Source organism: Lepidothrix coronata, unplaced genomic scaffold (genome assembly GCF_001604755.1).
Source record: "Lepidothrix coronata isolate B3197 unplaced genomic scaffold, Lepidothrix_coronata-1.0 Scaffold27, whole genome shotgun sequence".
Lineage (NCBI taxonomy): Eukaryota > Metazoa > Chordata > Aves > Passeriformes > Pipridae > Lepidothrix > Lepidothrix coronata.
The window spans coordinates 3224159-3245545 of NW_016690207.1; the positions used below are offsets into that span (position 1 = coordinate 3224159).

Consider the following 21387-nt stretch of genomic DNA (forward strand, 5'->3'; position numbering starts at 1 on the left):
CAGACTGTCAGCGGGGAGGAGGAGGAGGAGGAGGGAGGGAGGGAGGGAGGAAGGGCGCGGGCAGCAGCGCCGCAGCCCCGGCCGCCCTCCCCTGCCAGCCGCCGGCCGGGGCTTCAAAGGAAAACCTGGAGAAAAACCCGCTTCGCCGGGAGAGGAGGGTCCGCAGCCCCGCGCACACACACACACACACACAACACACACACAAAGGGACTCCATCCTGCACCGACTCCTCTCTCCGAGCACCTTGTGCACCCCCAGCCAATGGAAATTTACGCCGGCCATAACCCAGAGCAGGATTTCGTCCCCAGCTTGCCACCTCCTTCCCTCCGCTCTTCTCTCCCCTTCCCTCCCTCCCATTCCTCCCTCTCTTTCCCCCCCCCTTCCACCCCCACCCCCCCGCCCAAATAAATAATACGGATCCGCACCCTCCACCCAGCTCTGGAACCGCTTTAGGCCCAGCGGCATAAGCGGGGAGAAGAAGCCGAAACGTACCGGAGGGCCCGAGGTTAAAAATGCAAAATATCCGGCGCTGCCGAAGGCAGGTCCCCCCCGGCCCCGGCCCCGCCGCCGCCCGGCCGGGGGCAGCGGTAACAGGCACCATTACGGAACCATCATCATCATCATCATCATCATTCACTCCGTCCTTTTCTCACCTCAGGAGTCTGAGCCCATTCACCAAAGTCCTTCCTCGTCCAGGAGCTCAAATATTTTCTTTTTTTTTTTCTATTTTTTTTTTTTAGTTTTTTTTTCTATTTTTTTCTCCTTCTGCATCAGCCAGTCCCGACATCATTAAACTATAGTCCTCCTCTTCCTCCTCCTTCCTTCTCCCCCTCTCTGTCTCCCCCTCTCCTTTTTTTTTTTTTATTTCAAAAAGGGGGAGTGGGGGGGGGTGGCTGGGAGTGGGGGGGAGCAGACATAGCTGCATGAAGTGGCTGCCTTTTCGAAAGCACATTTAATCTTTCCTGGCTCCCCTAGGCTTCGATGAAGTAGAAGGGAAAGGAGAGGAGAGGGAAAGAAAAAATCCAGGCAAGGGAGGCTGTTGAGGGACAGCAAGCATCAGGCTCAAATCAACGACCAGATGAAAATGTACTAGACCACACTGCCCCCTCTCTTCCTCTCGCTCTGTCTCCGTCTCTCTCACACACTCTCACTCCTGGAAAGCTTCAGTGTCTGGTTACAGACTCTTTTGGATCCTTCCCCCCCCCTCCCCACCCTCGCCCTTTGCCAACTATCCTAGAGATTCCTTGCATGCCTACTTAAATCTTTAACAGAATAAGGACTCGGCTCCCCCCGCCGCCAGCCCCGCACACACACACACACACACTCACACGCTCGCACACACCATTCCCGGTCACCCCTCCCCAATAATCTCTTAAGCTCCCGGGAGAAACCCGCCGGCGCATCCCCGTCCCCGCCGCATCCCCGCCGGGTACCAGCCCCGGGACCCTCCGGGCAGCCGCTCCCGCCCCACGCCGCCTTCCTAAGGGGGTGCCGGGGGGCCGGAGGGGGGAAGGAGAGGGGGAAGCGGAGGGGCTGCAGCCCTTCGCCTTGCATCCCTCCGGCTGGCTCTGGATTTTAAAACAATAAAATCCAGCGCTGCTGCTCTCCCGGGTGCCCCCCGCTCCCCCCCTCCGCCGCGCCGCAGCCGCCCGTGGAAATCGCACGCCCCGCGTCTGCAGTGAGGCAGGGCAGACTGCCTGGCTCATGCCCGTGATGACTTTAGAGCTGACAACCTCCTCTCCTCGACCCCCCCCTTCCCCTCCACACCCACCCCTCCGCTCAATGGCAGCACTGCTGCCTCTCGCACCAGACTATATTTGCAATATGTGCTAATTTACCAGCTATATGCCCTTGGATTTTAAAATGAACTCATCAGTCAATGTTTCTAGTAGCGATGCTCGCTCTCCCTCTCCCTCACACACACCCTCCACTGCAGACATGTTACTCATTCTCCAAGCATTTCCTCTCCCAATGTCCGTCAGACGCATATACACTTCATTGATCAAACCAAATCCCCTGATAACAATAAATAATAATACAGACAGTTAACATCAGCGGGGAGCAGAGCGGGGGGGGGGGGGGGGGGGGGGGGAGAGACAAAGATGACGACTAAATCTGCATTGTGCCTTAGGAGGCTGATCCCTGCGTTTTCCAGGGATGCTCCACACAATGCGGGGCGCAGGTACCCCCGAGGGCGAGCACACACCTCGTCCTGGGGGCCTTCCTGAGACACCCCCCCCCGTTTGCCCAAGCGTTCAGGCTGGTGATTTCTAATCCCTGAATCCACACAGGCTCCAAAAGGTGCTCGTGTAGGAACAGAAGGTGCTTCTGGCTACGAAGCACCTACCACAAAATACAGCAATAAATAAAGGCAGTTTCTTTGTTGCGCTGTGCACTGCAGAGACGCCGAGGAATTAAAGGTATCCGGGCATCCAAAGACCCTGGGATGGGTCCAAAGGATTTTTAGGAACACCTTCTCAGCTCCCACTGGAATCTGTTTCCTTTGTACTGAAGACAGAGAGCACCTATGCAAGAAACCAGGTTAGGAAGACGGGCTATTAAACATCCCTCTGCTACACGTGCCGGGTGTTTCAAGGGCTTTAGGGCTTCTGTGGCTTTATTTCCTAGTTTTCTGGGGCTGAAACAGGGGAGGCAGGAGACTGGGATTGCCTCTTGGGATTTTGGCTAGTTAGACATCTTGTGTGGGTCTGGCAAAGGGAAAGTGGCTGCAGTGTAAGTGTTCGGGAAGTTGGGGAGGGTGGGGCTATCTAGAAATCTTTGACTCACTGGGGTAACTCCCTGAGCACAGGAATCAAATTATTGCTCCAAGCAAACTGCATTTTATGAGCAGCAGCCTCAGAGTGAAATTCTGCATGCACACAGCTAAAATAAACGCATGGAAATAAGTATACAATACATAATTAAATTATTGGGTGCAATGCAGAAGTCCCTGGGTGATGGAAGAGGTGGGATTATGCAGCAAAGTCAGTCTGGGAATCCACAGATACAAATTTTCTTATTTATACCAGCATAATCCTGATTGGCATCAGCCTAGATAGGGGAAGAATCCAACCCTGTGTACTGAAGGATCTAATCTTTGGGAAAAGTAGACTGGATTAGAGACTCTATCTGCCAACCATCCTTTCACTCCCCTTAGATTCCCTCACCATCACAGCAAGATTTTGCCATCACACAGAACATTCTGCATCCATTGTCTCCTTCCACTTCCCTTATCTTCCTTCCCCCCAAAAAATGTTTGATTTTTTTTTTAAAGTTTTGTAGCAAACACATAATTTCTTTATACAATTTTACCAAGCCTTCGGAGGATACTTATTTCAAGCAGTTAACACCTGACCCCAATTTTTGTGGGTAATTAGTGAGCTAGATAACCACACAAAGTGGGTAATTATTTAGTACCCAAGGGTACTGTACAAGAGGGTAGAGGCTGGCAGTGTTAACAAAAGCACATCTCTAATTATTGTATCCATACTGGTGATGTTTTAAGAATAGTTACTCCACCTAATGATCCATGATAAATCAGTAAACTATTTTGCTTCCCTTAGCATGTATCCCAGGGATGACCAGGATGTGAGGGCAAAGCAAAGGGAAGCCCTGACTTCAATATGTTCAAGAGAAGCACGAGGCATCCACTTGGAGAAGGAAGCAAGACTGGAAGTGCCTGCTCTAAAACAGCCTAATAACCATCCCTACCAGGTAACAGGTTGGTTGGGATGGCTTGAAAAGCCATGTAGGAAGCTTCTAGGGCATGGCTCGGGGTCTGCTTCCTGCTTAGGTAACGTGGCCACGCTGATGGATCTTTGTATACAACCATAACCTTCATCCTGTTTTAACAGAGTTCACTCTTGCTCCCTGAAAATCAGTTTAAAGCTGTACAAATGAGGTGTCTCCTGTTTGGGGCAGCTCAGAAATGCCAGAGAGCAGCACTGTGGGGAAAAAAAAAAATCCTATTTGATGAATTTCAATCCTCTGTCGCCTCCAACATTTATGTTGCAACAACCACATTTCTCCCATGGAAAATATTACATCCTTGGTTGAGTTTTTCCTCAAATTTAAGAAGGAAGAAATGTGAACTATATTGAAATAGAAACCAAATAAGAAAGATTCAGCTGTAAATACATATGAATTTCTCCAAGGTGGGTGCCAAGAGGATGGTGCCAGACTCTTTTTGGGGGTTCCCACCAACAGGACGAGGAGCAACGGCCATAAAGGAAAACATAACAAGTTCCAGCCCAACATGGGGAAGAATTTAGGGTGGCAGAGCACTGGAACAGCTGCCCAGGGAGGGCATGGAGTCTCCCTCTCTAGAGACATCCCAACCCCACCTGGACACGTTCCTGTGTCACCTGCTCCAGGTGACCCTGCCTGGGCAGAGGGGTTGGACTGGGTGACCCCAGAGGTCCCTTCCAACCCCGACTGTTCTGTGACCAAAAAAATTTGGTTTGTATCAGCAGAACCACAGGATAAGAAATGTTATGCTGGAAACAGAGCAGCACACGCTCACTTTTAGGGCATCTTCAAACCAAGACATTACGCTCAGAGGAAAAGCACTTTCCTTTTTTTAATTGCTTTTATGAATCATCACTGACATCCAGACACTTCATTTACTCGAGTCCAGTAACCCTGTTTTTCAAAGGCTCAAATTCCAAAACCTTGAGGGCCAAAAAAAAACCAAAAAAAAAACCAGAGGTATCATTCTAGTTTGATCACAGCAATGAACTCAGCTTGGTGCTTTGGGATCATCCAAACCAGGCACTCCAGAAGAAAACACAACTGGCAGCATCACCTGGCCCTGTGACCACCAGGAATGTAAAATCTAAACAGAGAAAGTTTGAGGGGTTTCCACAACTCCTCATATTTCTCTATTGTTCTGTGCTTGGGGTTGTTTTTTTTTTTCTTTTGAGTGAAATAACCACAACTGAAAGAGGCCCGAAAATTGTTCTTATGTTTAAAAAGGGGCCAAGTCTCTGCAGCTCATTTATAAATAAATAGAAATAAATTGGCCTCCCCCTCAGTGATCCTCTCAGGGACCTGGTTTGCAGCAAAAGTTCTTGCAGAAATGGAGTGAGAGGAAGTTTGCAGAGAGAAGCTGGAAAACAGAAAGGAAGAATGAATTTAATCACAGAGATGGGATCAAAGCAAGAGGAGACCTTGGTAGGTGCACAGTTAGAGCAGAAAGTAGAGAAAATACAAACTATTTCTTTCTTTTTTTTTTCTCAGATCAATTGGAATTAGCAATTCATAGGAGAAGGAATGTTCAGCCAGGGAGGAAGCTTTAGGGACTTAAGCATTAACTATAAAACCTTAAGGCCTTTCTGAGACAAGTCAATAACTTCACTCTGGGCAAACTACACAGAGATTACTTAGGAAATATCTCCAAAATAACACTTACAGCTCAGCTATAGGGAGAGAATACATGGGAATAGTTTACAAATTAATCAAATGTCTTCAGAGGAGTAAAAAGCATTTACTAATACAAACAAAGGATTCTAATGATGTGAGGAATGGTACAAATTCACAGTGTGGGGCACAGCCATGGAAAGCAAAACTGGGCAAAGGCATCATGACTTGGGTATTTCCAGAACATCACTCTGTAAAGTGAGGAGCTCCACAACCAAAAGCTTCTAATTTGAACTTGACTGTTTTGTAGACCACTGGCCAATTGCACATCAAGTCAGTGATAAAATCACTTCTTACCTTGCTTGCCCATAATACAGAACCACCACAACAACGCTCACCGTGTCCTGGGAGGGACTGAGGTCCTTGGAAGAAAGCTGCTGTGTCCAGAGTGCTTTTGTCATCCCCATCTGATGCCCTGTCAGTCAACAGAGAGGATGGAGTGTGGCTGAAGGTCGTGTAAAATTCCATTTCACCACCACCAATTCCTTTTATCCTGACTCACCCACCAGCTTTCACCTCCCAGCCCAACAGGGTATTGCCTCACCCAAGCACTACCCTGACAACAGCACAGCTTAAAAAGTGGTGGTTGTATTTTCTCCCCATTCCCCAGCTCTGAAAAAAGGTTCTCTTTGAGCTCCAACTCTACCAGTCCCTGGATAATGGAGAACAACTGAAATAATAAGGTGAAAAAGCCATAAACCAGTTGATTTCCAAGGGAAAAAGCAAAGTGAGGCTTTGCTGTTCCCCTCCTGGGAAAGGCCCTGGGACACTGCCCCCTTACTGAAACCCATGTTTGGGGAAAAGGGAGAGGTTCAACAAAGGGTCAGCCAATATCCCAGAGGAATTCCAAAAGAAAGGTTACAGAGATTAATTCATCCCCTATCAAAGCAGGAGAAGTGGGAATTCTGTCCCCGGAGTTCTGTGTGTTTTGTCTGTGGGGAGTCACCAATCTGCCCTGGTCCGTGAGTTCTCCCAAACACAACGGATTTGAGGGAACTAAAACTCAAGGTGAAACTCCGAGTTATGTGCCTGAAGTCATGCAAAAAAGCACTACATCTCCTCCTGAATGATCTTCCAGTTCCACAGCACAGAAAGCACCTGAAAACCCCTCATATTTCACATTTCCACCCAAAGTTTCAAAGAGGACTCGATTCACGCAGAGCACAATGAAAGCTCCAAGAACCTCACTCTGATTTCAGATAAATCTAACCTGGTTTGGTGATGCAACTTCTTAAGATCTGATATTTTGAAATATATCAGTTACTAAGAGATGGATTTCTACGAACACATTAACCTAAAAGGCTGCTACAGAAAAAAAAAAAAAACCTGTCTGGTCAACATTTAATGTTTTTTTTTTTAAACTTCACTTGGAATATCAATAGAATCATTGCACGAAAAATAGGGTGTCTCTCAATGAACTCTTTCTTTTCTTTTCTGAAAAAGCCAGTGAAAATAATACCTGTTGAGGATGTTCAATTAGAGCCCAAACTGCTGAACCCAAATTCAGCTTCAGAAACACGCAGAAAGGTTGGGGACATTTTGGGAATCTGAGCTGGCAGGAAAAGTAGAAAATTAAGTTAAAGTTAGATATCCATGAGACTAAAAGCAGCACTAGAATGAACTGTATTTCGATAGGAAAGGAGTGCTGGGGTCACCTGTAAAGGAGAGACTGTAAATCACAGACTGGGGGCCTGCAGCCCACAGATCTTTTCCCATCTCCTCCAGGAATTCACTGGGGACTATTTTCAGTTCTTCCCTACAGAAAAAACAACACAAATTGACAACATAACTATGGCACCTAAGAAAGGAGTTGGGCCTCTGAGCCTTAATTAATGTTTGTAAAAGAGCCCTGAGAGACTACAGGGACCTGAAGAACCTCAAAGCACAGTAATTCCTAAACATCCCCTGATCTCTTGTCAGACTTCACCCTTCTCACCACCACTTATTTCTTTTTAAAGAGAGGGTGGAATTATTTAAAAGATAAAACAAAGATACGTTTCCTTGGTTTTCTAGTACTACAGCTGTCACAATTTAAAAAAAAAAATAAATTAATTAACACATGAGGGCTTATTTCTCGCATTAAATAAATACATGTCTTAGGCACTGCAAAGGTGGGACACCGAAATATTCCCTCCAGCTGGTTGGTGGGTGCAAGGCACTGTTCCCTGCCCAGGGAGAGGCAGGAGCTGGCTCAGCAGCAGGCAGAGGAATCCCGGATCAGCCGTGCTGACAGTGGGGAGGATCCAACAGCCCTGCCCCTGTTCCAGCCCTGCCGCTCCACGTGCTCCCTGGCTCGGGCAAACCTCTCCATCCCTGCTCCCTCTCCTGCCTGCCTGATGCACTCAGACTGGGGACAGGGAGTCTCTCCTCGCAGGGTGACTCCAGGATGCCAAGACATTTATTTAGGTGTTGCTGTCAAAGCAATAACAGGCCTGGGCACCTCGACCCGAGCCCGTCACAGCGGCTCCTGCTCAGCTGCTCCACTGGTGCTGAGAGCAGACTAAACAGCACAGAGCCAGGCATCCAGGGGGATGTGACAGACAGAATGAGTGTCAGGAGGCGAGGAAGACACAGCAGCCTCCGAGGACTCACATTTGGCCCATCAGACGCTGCTCAGCCCCTGCGTGCCAGGAATAGCAGCAGGAGCAGGCGCGGCAGCTCCCGGTGCCATCCACACTTCTGCATCACTTCACGCTGCACTGCAGGCTCTGCTGCACCCTAAACCCAGAGCTGCTGGTTTCTATAATGCAAAAGGACAGCAGAACACTGTAATGAGACAGAAAATGGTGAAAACAAACAGAAAAACCTGAATATCCTACTTACTGTGATAATAAATAACATTAACAGGTTACTTAACTTGCTGTGATAATATAAAACACTAACAGGTTACCTAACTTGCTATGATAATAAATAACATTAATTAGGATTTCTCAAGTGTAATAAAAACCTTTTCAAGATGATTTTACTTACAAAAATACTGTTAGATTATAGACATTGCCAATTTTAACTCTGTAGAACCAGTGAATGGCTGTCAGCACAAAGGCAGTCCATCGGAAATATTTCTTCACAGAGATTTCTTCACTTGCAATTCCAACATGACTGTCCCTGAACAACTCACACAAGATCAGTTCCTCTGTCTTTACAACACTCCTTCTGAGGAACAAGGACCTCTATTTTGTAGGCAGGGAATAAAACCAAAGAAAAATAAGTGACTCATCCAAGACCCCACAGGGAGTCCAGGGCACAACTTCAGGGTCTGCACCAATGGTTCCAATAAAGAAAAATAAATTGTTTCACTCTAAGGGTAGAGGCTTTGCCCCCATTAATAATAAAACAGGACAAGCCCCAGGAGCTGTACACAAACCAGAATCCCTGGCAGTGGAGACAATAATAAAATGGCAAAGCTAATTCACCTGGTGTCTCTAAGAAATCCCACCTCGTGTTTCCCAGGAACAACTTCCATTAGCCACCAGAGTAAACACCAATTCCCTGGGACCAAGCAGAACCATGATCCCAACCCTGGCGCCCAGAGAAACCCTTCCCAACATAATCTACACCTGGGATGGTTCAGTAACAGCCCCTAATTCTCATTATCTGACCCACACAGGTGGTCTCCTGCTTCCCTCTCCAACGGATTGTCCACACGGACCCAAGTGCAGCAGCAGGTCCCAAGTGACCATTCGATCACTTTCTTGCTTAATTGCCATTTTTAATTAATTGCCTGGCAACAACAAAAAGCCAATCTAGCAACGGAAATCCATTCCTTCAACAACTTCTGCCTCTTTCCTCAGACACCAACTATTGCTCCATAAGCCATTCCTGATTAACGTGGGGCCCTCGTGGGAAAGCCACTGCCCGTCTCCTGATTTCATTTCCTACGACTTCCCTCCTTCAACTGACAACCCAAGTCCCCAAAAAGCAAGGGCAAAAGATCCTTCATTTTATTGTTACAAGATGACAGTGGTTTTTTCCCCCCTCGCTATTTTCTTTCAGGAAGATATATTGGCACTACATTTGCTCCTCCATGTGGTGGGATTTCTTAAATAAAAACGTTATGTTGTATATGTATGAGCTCAGGACCAGAGCTGCATTAGCCTGTTAACTATCCACGTTTGCTTCAGACTTGGCCAGCCACCTAGAAAACCTGCCAAGACCTTTCTGGCAGCCTTTTCCCAACAGTTCCAGGAAAACATGGAATATTCAAAGAATTCGAGGGCCTCCCTGCTTCGTTTGTCACCACTCTCCTTGCCCACTTAAAACCAAATCACAGGCAAATTGCTCTAATGCCCTATTAAAGATTTAAAAGTGGTCTTCTCCAGAGCAGGGTATCTGAGGACAAGATCTGGGCTAATATATAATGCAAACCCCTCGTTCAGATGTGATGCAATGTGGCACCAGGCAGTGAGGGAGCTGCTTTACAGACTTGGAGCTTCCCCAGTGAATTCCATCCTTCTTGGAGCTTCTAAACCTCCCTTGGACACCCAGGGAAAGGAGAGACTCGTTTTGTCCTTGTTACTCCAGCAATGGCTTCCAATGGACAGAGGGGAGGTTTAGGTGGGATACGGGGAAGAAATTCTCCCCTGGGAGGGTGGGGCACAGGTTGGGTAGAGGGCCCCTGTGGATTTATTAGATGCTGTAATAAACTAAATATCAAAATAAATAGGGAATTATAAATATATTTATAATATCATACACCATAAATGATATATTATTATATTATACATTCCTAAAAATAAAAATAAATACAGTATTGCTGATCAGTAACTTTCATCCTAAAACCTACAAACAGACCTGATTCACAGTCTAACTACATCATTACCAACACAGGAAGTAGTGAACACTGATTGTATTTTGTCCACTAACACCTCCTGTAGTTTAACTTCTCATTCACTAATTATTCCCACATTCAAATGAGGGGAAGCACGTGACTGAGCTGTCTTAGGGCTCTTATAAAATAAGTTCTTCTTTCACATTTCAAAAGCCATTGGAAGGGCACTTTCTCAAATCAACTCAAACCACAAGATCTGTAGTAGAGAGCAATCGAGTCTTGCCTTCTTCCCTTCCCATTTCCTTCCTGTTTTTCCTTCTCTTCCTCTTTCTTTTTTTAAAATCCCATCCTCCAAATCCAACAACCTCCTTTATGAAAGGAAATGGGAAGCCAAGGGGAAGCTGTGGCAGCTGACAGGCTGCAAACACCACTATTGCAAACCACTCTCTGATGCCACAACTGCTATTTGTTGTCAGAGGAGATGAGAGGCCACTTCAAACACAAGAAAAACAAACTTTTCAATAAACCCACCCCAGTGCCATTAATCCCAGAATGGGTTTGACCTGCTGTTTACAGCAATTCCTTAAATCTCACTTAAGCCAAGGAATACAAAGGGCCTGCCTACACTCTGCAGGGGCTGCAGTGACCCCAAATCCAGCACCAAGCACAGATCTCCAGCCAGGATCATCTGGGAGTGAAGACCAGCTCTGACCTCACACTGGACAGTGGGTGTGAAGGCAGAGCCAGGTGTGATCCCCCCTCACTGCTTCTGGGACTTTTATTACTCCTGGCAATGCCAGGGTTCCAAGAAATGGGGAGGGAAAAGGTCACAGCATATGTTTAGATGCAGCCCTCAATCCAACTGACCTGGCTTTTGTACCCAGCCCTCCAATAACACACTGGGGTAAATCACTCACCTTCCTCTGCTTTCCTTTCTGGACAGGGGACACTCAATCCTTTCGCACTGGAAAGGAGTTATTCAGTGGTCCATGCTTTTGAATAACTATTATTAACACTGCAGTAGTGCAGCTTTTCAACATATGAACCCAAGTGAAGGACAAACATCTATCAACCCTTCCCTTTTCTTTGCCAGTGGCAAACTATGTGCTTAATCCTGTGCAGGGGACATATATAGACTGGGCCAGAATCCAGCCTTCTCCAACATACCTCCTCTAATAGTGACAAGTATTAGCAGCTTGGGACAGGCCAGAGCTGTCCTTCCCTCTGGTTCTTCCCTGGGCTTGAAGTGCTGCACCTCATCCTAAACCTTGAAACACAAACTCTGAACTCCGTTCTGAAGTTTGCATAATGAATTACCATAATTCTATGGATGGTTATTAAAAACACAAGTATCTAATCTGTTCTAGGCTTGCAAACTTCCCATTAACTTCTAAAAGCAATTAGGCTCCTTTCCTAATTAAATACTGGTGGGAAAGAATTGCTTTATGAAACATTTTCAATTTGTCACCATTTAATTTCGCTACACGTCTCCTTGCACTCACTTTGTGGAACTATGAGATCCTCAGTCTTCCCTTTCATTTTAACATCCATTTGGTTTTCCTTTCTAATGGGAACATTTCCCTGTAGCAGCTTCACATTTCTCCCTGCTTTGGACCCTTTTTGCTGGCACTTTTTTGAGCCACTCTTTGTCTTCTCAGATTGGGTAGAACAGCTGCTGTGCTCTGTCTTTGGGCCCAAAAAAATATAGACAGTGCTCAGAGGATTTTCACATTAGTGTTGAGCAGGGGTTTATCCACTCCAATTTTATAACAAGAGCAAGACCTTAAATGTTCATAAAAACTTGCATTCATGGCTTGAGTTATATCTCCACTCCATCTAGGAATAACAAGGTCCACTCACCCATCAAGAAGTCAATGAGTAAACAAAACAAAAAGAATAAATCTGTCTTTCCTGACCGTTTGCCTGCCTGGTTGTGGCTATTCTGGACATCAACAGTTGCAAGAATTAAAAAAAAAATGCCCCATTCACAAAAATACAAAAATACTCTCACACTACAATCGCTGGGCACGACATTAATGCATCACTGTTAATTATAAATGACTTAAGCCTGACATTTGGTTAATACGTCATGAGAGCCATAATGAAACCTGTGAGCCGTGTGTCACACCTGGAACAGGGACAAGATGAGGGAAATCACCAGGAAGGAAAAGTGGCAGCAAATGCAAATCCCTCCTCACTGACCCAACAGAGAGCCCCAAACCCCAACATGAGGCTGCCCCGACATGGGAACCTTCCAGATGATCTTTGAGGTCCCTTCCAAGCCAAACCACTCTATGATTCTGTAAGAACACAGGTGGAAAACAGAAATTACAGACTCAGTATTAGCTACACCCACACTGCTCCTCAACAGGACTCTTCCAAGGGGTCTCGAGTGCAGGCGGTGGGAAGGAGGAGCCACTGCACAAAACACAGAAGAATTTCAATTTCTTTCCATATCTGCCCCAGAAACCTGATTCTCGAACTTATTTAACCAAGAAACAGGGCCATGACATTGCACAAAGAGGCTAATTTCACCCTACAGCCTGTACAGATTATTTGCTGGGGGAGAATACATTTTATATTTTGAATATATAAATCTAAATCTATGCAAGTGGGACTGCCTGGAGCATCACAGGAGTCAGGGCAACTAGAAGTTTTGTATTCTTTACAGAACAAAAGAAAAAAAAATAAAAAGGAAGGGGGGGGATTGTTCCCAAATAAAGCATTTTGGATATTTCTCTGCTGTGGGAACATCAGATTTCCCTTCTGTTCCAGTTCAGACTGGAAGCTTTTCTCACCAGGTTAAATCCTGCCAGTCCAACCCCACACATTATATGAGTTTGTCTCTGGCTGAACTCTGAGGGGATACAGAACTCAGCTCGAAAACTCCCACTGGAAATGCTGAACTTCACCTGGTTTCACATCTGAACTGCTGAGCTCTGAGAAGGGAAAAGCAGGAACGAGAAGGAAAAAGTCAAAAAGAGGGATGTGTGATCAGATCTCTGCTCCAGCCTCACACAGCTCATTTCCAAGAGAAGAGTTCCAAATATTGAGCTTCCCTATCCCAGCTAATACTTTTATTTTCCAGTTGCACTGTGCATTGCAATCGATACCTCCACCTCACTGGAAGGACATCTGCCTCCCTTACAGGTTATGCTTTTTAACCCTCACACACACAGAAACATCCTCCTTCCTCAGGAATTTCCAAAAGCAGCATTTCTGAGCTCGGGGCTTTGAATCTGTGTAATGAAACTGTCTTATTTTTAACTGCCTGAGCAGCTTTCAAGCAGAAGCGTGTTAGAATCCATATTAATTTGTGCAGTACCCCATCATCATCATCATCACAATTTAGCTCACAAGGTTGCTGTGCTTGGAATTCCAGTTATGACATGAATTCTATACATTTTATAGAGATTTATAAATGGCATCAATAGAACACTTAGGGCCTTATTCATTAAACAATGAGTCATTCTGGCATTCCACTCTATTCCATCCCAGTTCTTACAAAACTTTTACGTACAAATTCGACTGTACTTCAAGCATCTGATTTTGAAGTGTTGCAGCACAGTTTCAGCTGGGTGTGGAAATAGATGGAAGGCACTGTTTAAAAAAAAACCCAAAAAAATACAATAAAAAAATGCCTCCAACAGTGAAAGTTTCATCTTCCACAAGCGTCACAATCATGTGAAAACACAGAAGCAAAAGAAAATCTGCCATGGGCACCACGGCAAGTGTTTTCTTGCTGCCCAGCAAACCAAAGTATTTTGGAATAGAGCACTTTGGTAATAATTCCTGGCAGATAATTTCAGTGGTACACTACAAGAGGCTTAAAGGCTTCCCTTAATTTGCAGTTTACAACTGTGGCACCAGCAAACTGATGATGGGGCAGGACCACAACATGAATCTTTCCCGAATAATTTCCCTAATGACACAGAGCTTTCAGATGGACTGGCTGTATTTTGTGTGAGTGTGTGTGATTTAAATGAGGATTGAGTTGAAAATGAAAGCTGAAAATTAAAGTAAGACCTGTCAGCTGTCCCTCAGGAATGCACCTCCATCCCAAACAGTGGGTAGCACAATGCCTGCACAGCCAACATAGGACCTTTTTTTGGTCAATACTGACTGGATCCGGGCAGAGCACATCAGAACAGCAGTGAAATCATGATGCTGTGGGTTTTAGCCTTTTCTAACAGCTGGAATATAAAATCTTTAGGGACACACTGGTTACCAGCCAGGGGGAATCCGAACTGTTCTCATTCCATCCAGGTAAACTGGGATATGCTACAAACTGCTCTGCATTTCATAGCTTGGAGACCTCAGCACATGTGACTATTTTACCTTCTCCTTGTCCTTTCAACCTCCTTCCTGACTGCTGGGATTTCTGGAGTTCCTGTAAAGCTGGATGGAGCAGAACAGTCTTGGAAGTCACAGCTCTTCCACCAAATCTGACTGGGATTAGAAAAGAGTCTCAGCAGTTGTTGGGATGAGAGGATGCACAGACACACAACTGTACATAAGGCAATCGAGCACATTATCTGCCCTTGCCTTGGAAACCACCCCAAGATCTCATCATTCCTTGGATGTCTCCAGTTTTCTTCATTATGTATATAAACATCAGTGCCTGGTTTTTGTCTTTCTCCTTAATAAGCCACAGTAAATTTGGACTCCGTCTCACTGCATCTGCCTGTACATCAGAACCCCATCTCCCAAGCAATCCCCAGGCCAAGAAAAGCACAGTGCTCTCCACACCCCTGGTCCATGAGGGAGAACAGGGATGTGTGCTGAAGGGAATTGTACCATCCCCTTCTCATTAATTCCCTCTCCACGCTGCTCTTAAACTCCACTTCATGTGAAGGGACAAAAACAAGACCCAAGTTTACCCATTTTGCTATCGCAGGACAAACACTTTTCTGGGAGGGGGATTGTTTCTTTTGCATTTCACGTTCCAGTGGAAATGTTCCCTGAAAAACAGTCGCTATCTCTCTGGCTATTCACAGGCTCAACTGAATAAAAACTGGGCATGGCACAGAAATGGAAAAGGAGGAAAAACAGGGCACTTTTTCCCATTCACCGCTCGAGCTGAGAGGAACAAAACTGGCAATTAAAGACACTGTTCAGGGCGAGCCACCTTCCTTTTGCTTTCCTCCTCTTCCAATTTACAGCTCATGAGTTGTTCCTTTCCTCGTTGCAAAAGGTCCATAACTGTAACACTGCCACATTCTCCTGGAAATCCACTTAAATGGCATATGATAGAAGCCATATGATAGGAGCTTAATTACACAGAGGGCATATGGAAGGCATATGACATAAGGACATATGGAAGGCATATGATAGAAGGGCATCCGAGGACATATGATGGGAGTCTAATTAATTGACAATACATTCCTCTCATCAGGGGGAGAGCTGGAATGCTATTTTGTTCAGAAGAAAAATATGCACATTGAATTATGTTTCCCACTGACCATTCTCCTCTTTAATTGTTGTTCTTTGGGGCAAGATAGATCATTTAATTTACATATCATACCATCGACATACTTAGCATGAAGTTATGTTTAATGGCCACAAACTGCATTAGGACAAACCAGCACTATTTTTGAAGCTTATAGCTGTGCAAAGCAAATCTAAAATGCTCCCACCCAAAACAAGAAGAGACTGTTCTTATTTGGGATTATTACCAGTCCTTCGTAAAGGTGCTCCCAGAGAAGCACCAAACAGGGTAACAAACCCAACCCTTATGGAACAGCTCTGCTCTGGATGGGAGTCAAGGCAGCTTGTGGATTTACAGCTGAAAATTTGCACACTTCCATCTGCAGAAAGATTTATGGGGGGGGGAGAGGAAATAAGGTACTGCCTAAAACACGCCAAAAAGATTCCTTGTTTTTAACTACCTGCCTGTCCTTAATGCATGAAACACAGAAGCAGGGTTGTGTTAGCCCAGAAACTTTCCTTGTCCTAAGGAACTGCAGAGTTATAAACCATGGCAGTGACATCTATAACCTCTTTGAAAACAAGATGAAATAAAACCCCACTAATCCACTCTTTGGATAAGAAGTGAGCCCTGTGTAACGCTCGAGAACCCTCCAGCTTCTCTTTGCATTCAGTAACCAAGGATCTGCAGATATTCAAGTTTTTAAGTGCCATTTTACCAGAAAAAAAAAACAAAACCAAACCACAATGTTCTTCTGGGTTACTTAGATACCTTGAAATATCATTACCATGTTCACACTTTCAGGTTAGCCTAATGAAATTAAGCCAGTGACAACTCTTTACTTTTATTCACTAGCTTAGAAAGTTTACCCACAGGCAGACAGTGCCTCTTATTTCTGGGAACTCGAAAACTCTTGCCAGAATTAGTCATATACAGAATCAAAAGATCTAAGGTTCAGGTTCTGGACCCTGATCAGGTCTTCTGGTCACCACTTTCAGGCTGCCAAGGGACCTGAACCCTGAACACTCCCAACATTAAGACGTTCACTTTTGTGTTCCAACTTTATGAGATAAAAGCCCAGAGTTCTGGAGGGTTTTTTAGGTCACAAATATTTAGGCAAAAACAGCATTTAGGCACAGCTGGTATATTCCCTGCATTTTGGACAGGGGGGTCTTTTGTCCTACAGCTTCTCCACAACATTTGGGGTGGTCCCACAGCTCCTGAACCCGAACTGCTGGGAGGGAGAAGCAAACCAGCTCTACTGGAGGCAGCCAGAAGCATCAACCTTTGAAATCCCCAACACAAACCTAGGGGAAAAACCCTCAAGAATCCCCATTTTAGCTGAGTGTAATCACTTGTGGGTATCCCAAAGCTCTCCTGAGGGCTGTGGAGATTTAGGTACTTTCACAAAACCCCTTTATCCAGAAGCATCAGCACCACGGGGTTTAACTGCCAGTGTGGAATTAACTGAGCCAGAGACTGATGGAAAGGGAACAGATACAACACAGGGTGTTTTTACCCTTGGAGACTCCTGACTGCTGACCATGGAGGCAATAACACTGATATGTTTTTGGGGATGTTACACATTAGTTGGAAGGCTAATAAAGTCACACAAGCACTACTAATCCGCTGGATTTGCTAAAAACTCCATAACGCTGCACCAACAAGTGAAAAAACACCGAGAGAACCAACATTTCTGGAGTTCTAGAGAGAGGCAGAAGAAAATAAAAGGAGTTTCCAGCTCGTCTTACCTGCTCTTGGCTGTTCCACATGTCCAGAGCTGAGGAATTACAGTCGCTCCTCACGCCGTTGTGTGCAAGACCCAAGGAAAGCTAGGAGGTTGTACAGTTATCTCCCTTGGTGTAATTCTAAACTATACAACCTACTACCTCAACCTGGATGCATGCAGTCAAAAATGCTGAATTCTACCCACCAACTCCACGGCAGGCACATTGTGCCAGGGGTTTCCACTTAAATAAAAAAAAAAAAAANTTTCCCCACCTCACTTTGGTGTAATTCTAAATTTGTTATTTAATTTCTCCAAGAACAAGGAGAGAATTCCAATCCAGAACTGATTTTGAGGATTGACTGGCTGGAACATCCCACTCTTTTCGAACATACTTCACACCAATTTAGTCACAATACACAGAAAAACAGGGTTTGAGAGGGCAGAATATTCCCAAATAATGACACAGAAAACAGTGCCTCAATGTATTAATCCCCTATATCACACTTTATATGCATTTTCAGACCTCCTATTGATATGGACAAGATATGAACAAGACCACAAGGATTCCAGCAATGGCCACTCACTACAGATGTGTTCAGGAAGCTGAATTTTTGTTATTATCATCAGCTGAGCTTTGGCTCTGAATCTTTAGGGCTGTGACCGATGCAGAAGAAGGAAGAACCCACCTTCACTCTCAGATCCCAGGCAGGGCTTGCCAAGCAAGGGAGTGGGAAGCAGAAAATACTCATGAAGCAAATGTGTTTCCTTAAGCCATTGAGTGAAAAATAAATACCCAAACCCACAAATGACACTGTTCCAGTTTGAGGTCTGAAATCTTGTTTGCCAAATTTCAGCCTGGAGTGATCTTTTTTTCTTTCTTTTTTTTTTTTTTTTTTTTTTTAAAGCACTTAAGAAGGCTCAGGATGAAATCTGTCCTGACATGTCTCTTCCTTTTTGAACACACATAACGTTGACCTTGGAAGAGGCGCCTGGGCTCCCGGATGTTTAAAGGATGATTGCAGGAGCGGGATTAGGAGAAGAACTGCAAAAGGGGGCAGAAAGTTTAGAGCGGATTTTACCCTTGTTAAAATTAACCATTTTAGAAAAACGCAACCCCGAGCCTCTGCCAGCAGCCAGACAGTGTTCCCTCAGCAAGGAACGTGTTTTTAACTTGCATTAGTGCACAGTCAAACAAGCAGGATGTTATCCTTGTGACTCACTCCCATCACCCACCAAGGTGCTACTTAAAGCCCTGTGCTGCCTTTTTATTATGGCTCACAAACAGGGATTAAAAGGCTCACAAACAGGGATTAGCATCCCAAAATATGCTGCTGGAACTGGCTGAGTGCTGAGATGCTGCCTCTCAGGTGAGGGCACCCTCAGGCACAGCAGCTCCGGGCGGGAAGGGGATTCCACGGGAATCAAACCCCAGGAAAGGGTGCTGAGCTCTGCTCAGTGCACGTGGGCTTGGTTGGTCCTGTTTTCTCAGGATAAAGGAGCACTGCTGCTTGTGAAAAAGGCACCTTTACATTCCAGGACTGAACAGAAATAAAGGAGGAAGACGAGAAATAGCATCACTCTGCAGAATTCAGCTCGCAACAGCAGAAGGATATTTGGGAAAAAAACCCACAAAACAATCTTTCTGCAAGGTTTAAATGTCCATGATGTTGACAGGATCCAAATTTCTAATGACTCCATACTTGGTAAAGTTTACTTTGACCTAATAGTGGAAATACAACATATTATTTTAGTTAACAGCAGAGTCACTGTGAACTATTTTATTAGTCAGAACAGTGATCCAAGCACAACTCTGGATAAGGAAACCACGGCTCTCTGGCCCTGTACTCTGACCAGGAGCTTTACTGTTGTCTAAAACCATCCAAATCCTTGATGCAACGCCATCATTTTTGTGCACTGAACATTTGTTCTCTGACATGAGATCCAATTATGCAACTAAAGCAGCTCTATGGAACCTGTGTGCTCACTTGGGGTGATGGAAGATCCCAAATCCCACCCAATGGAGACAAACTCCACTTTAGACTTTAAAAACCATCCTCTTTCACATTTTGCAGCTATAAACTGAACCCTTTCAGCATCACATGGTTAAACCCCTCACGTTTTCCACAACTTATCCTTGCAAGCATTTTTCTGCACCTCAGTCCTGTAATAGCTAACATTACATCATTCAGAGCATTGTAAAATTATTGATTAAACTGATCAGATAGAGATGTATAGATATATTCAGATGGACTTATTTGTTATAAATAATCATATATAATACAAATAATATATAATTATAGAATATATAATATATTATATATATATGTATATACATAATATATATTATGTATATAATATATAATACATTGTATAATTATATAATATATATTATGTATAATATATTATATATAATATATATATAAATTGATGTAATATTACATCACAGAATCAACTAGGTTGGAAAAGACCTCTGAGATCATCAAGTCCAACCTATGACCTAACACCACCTTTCTATTTATATAATGTTATTTAAATTATATATATTTAGACAATTTGCATATAGATATATAACTTGATCAGCTACAGATGAGGAAGGTGCTCTGAACATCACCATTGCATTGAGATTAGCACACCTTGCAGACCAGGTATTTCTAAGCAGAGCTGAGCAAGAAAACTTGTCCCATAATTTGCTCCAAAACAGAAGGTAAAGAGTTTTGTACCCTCAGTTCAGCAAAGGTCTTTTTATACACACACTACAATAATAAATTCCCTTTGAAAAAATTCCTTTACTCTCAACTTGCACCTAAATAACCTGAATTCTTCTCAGGCTGGCAAAGGCCACTGTGGCTGTTTTGTCCATGACTTGCTGCTCTTCCATCTCTTCCTCAGCACGTTCCCCGACCCCTGAGCTGTGAGCTCTGAGCTGGCACCCCCTCAAGGAGCTTCTCCCTCCCTCCCCCAGCTCTATATTGAGCAGGGGAGCTGTGCCCTGCCTGGCACACGAGTCCTGCCCCAGCCCTGAGCCCTGCTCCGAGGTGCCAGGGAATTGTTGCTTGGACAACACTTCTCCTCCAAGTTCCCACACGTGCCAACGCCACTCAGCACAAATGTGGCAGAAAAAAGGGACCTGGATGGACTCAAAATACTTTCTATCCACCAAAGCAGTTTCTATCCCAACCCCTAACTCACCCTCTGGTCAACTTTTAGACACTTTCATATCCTGATGCACAGATTTGGACTCGATGATCTCAGAGGTCTTTTCCAGCTTAGTTGATTCTGTGATTATCCTGGCAAATCTTCCCCCTTTATTCCCCCTGGCTTCAGCATTTACAGGTATTTTGTCCCCAAGCTTGGACACCTGAAAATGTCTTTGCATCCCAGAGGAACTGGAACTTCGAGCAGCAAAAAGTGTCACGCACCCTTCAATCAGAGCATCTGCTGCTGTTACTGATGTGAAGTGCTGAGTTTAAGAACTGAGACCAAATATGAAAAAAGAAGTTTCTGACTGCCATTCCTTCCGTGCCTTCATGGCATTTCTCAGGGCCTGGGCCTGTGGTAACTCCCTGTGTCCACAGCAAACACCCTCCTGGGAGCAGAGCAGGGCACAGTCCCAGTGTCTGGTGAGACACTTCCCTTTGGTGGCACGAAGCTCCATGCTTGTTTTCCGGTGATTTTTGCCAATTATGGCTTTACCCAATTAGCACAATCATACCTAATTAGGTAATTAGGGTAAAGCAGTGATCTAATGACAATGTTCAATCACGATACGTATCGATGGCATGGAAGTTCCTGTGGAATGGTGGGACAGGGAGAAGAGCAGAGCACGTTCTCCTGCATCAGCCTCTTGCCTGGGAACCCTTTTAGGCCTCTTGCTTTTTCAGAATCCCAGAAATGATTTCCCACTTCTGTGGACAGAAGGAAATCTCAGTCCCAGCCCAGCCAGGCTTACTTGAAAGCAGCAGTGTAATTAAAAAAATCCTGTCTGGTTATTTGGTGTAACCCTCTGATTCCCGAAATGCTGAAGGAAACGTGAAGACAATTTCC

The 21387-nt window shown here is 44.9% G+C and overlaps 1 protein-coding gene and 1 long non-coding RNA gene across 3 annotated transcripts in view; both read right to left on the bottom strand.

The window, feature by feature from the left end:
- LOC108494810 overlaps positions 1-4683 on the bottom strand; it is a 13049-nt gene extending 8366 nt beyond the window's left edge. The window contains exon 1 of the long non-coding RNA XR_001873964.1: positions 654-4683. This is a non-coding gene — a long non-coding RNA (uncharacterized LOC108494810). The remainder of the gene's footprint in view (positions 1-653) is intronic.
- Positions 4684-21387, bottom strand: part of LOC108494809 — an 80553-nt gene continuing 63849 nt past the window's right edge. Inside the window, exons 1-5 of one of the 2 annotated variants that reach the window (XR_001873962.1) lie at positions 17366-17440; positions 8011-8158; positions 7074-7174; positions 6878-6970; positions 5751-5833 (exon numbers count right to left, since the gene is read on the bottom strand). Coding sequence is in view for 1 of the 2 variants with exons in the window: in XM_017809699.1 (XP_017665188.1) it covers positions 6928-6970 (43 nt within the window). In the remaining variant the exon portion in view is untranslated. Of the gene's footprint in view, positions 5108-5750; positions 5834-6877; positions 6971-7073; positions 7175-8010; positions 8159-17365; positions 17441-21387 lie in introns of those variants that run through there. The other variant, XM_017809699.1, reaches the window with a different exon arrangement.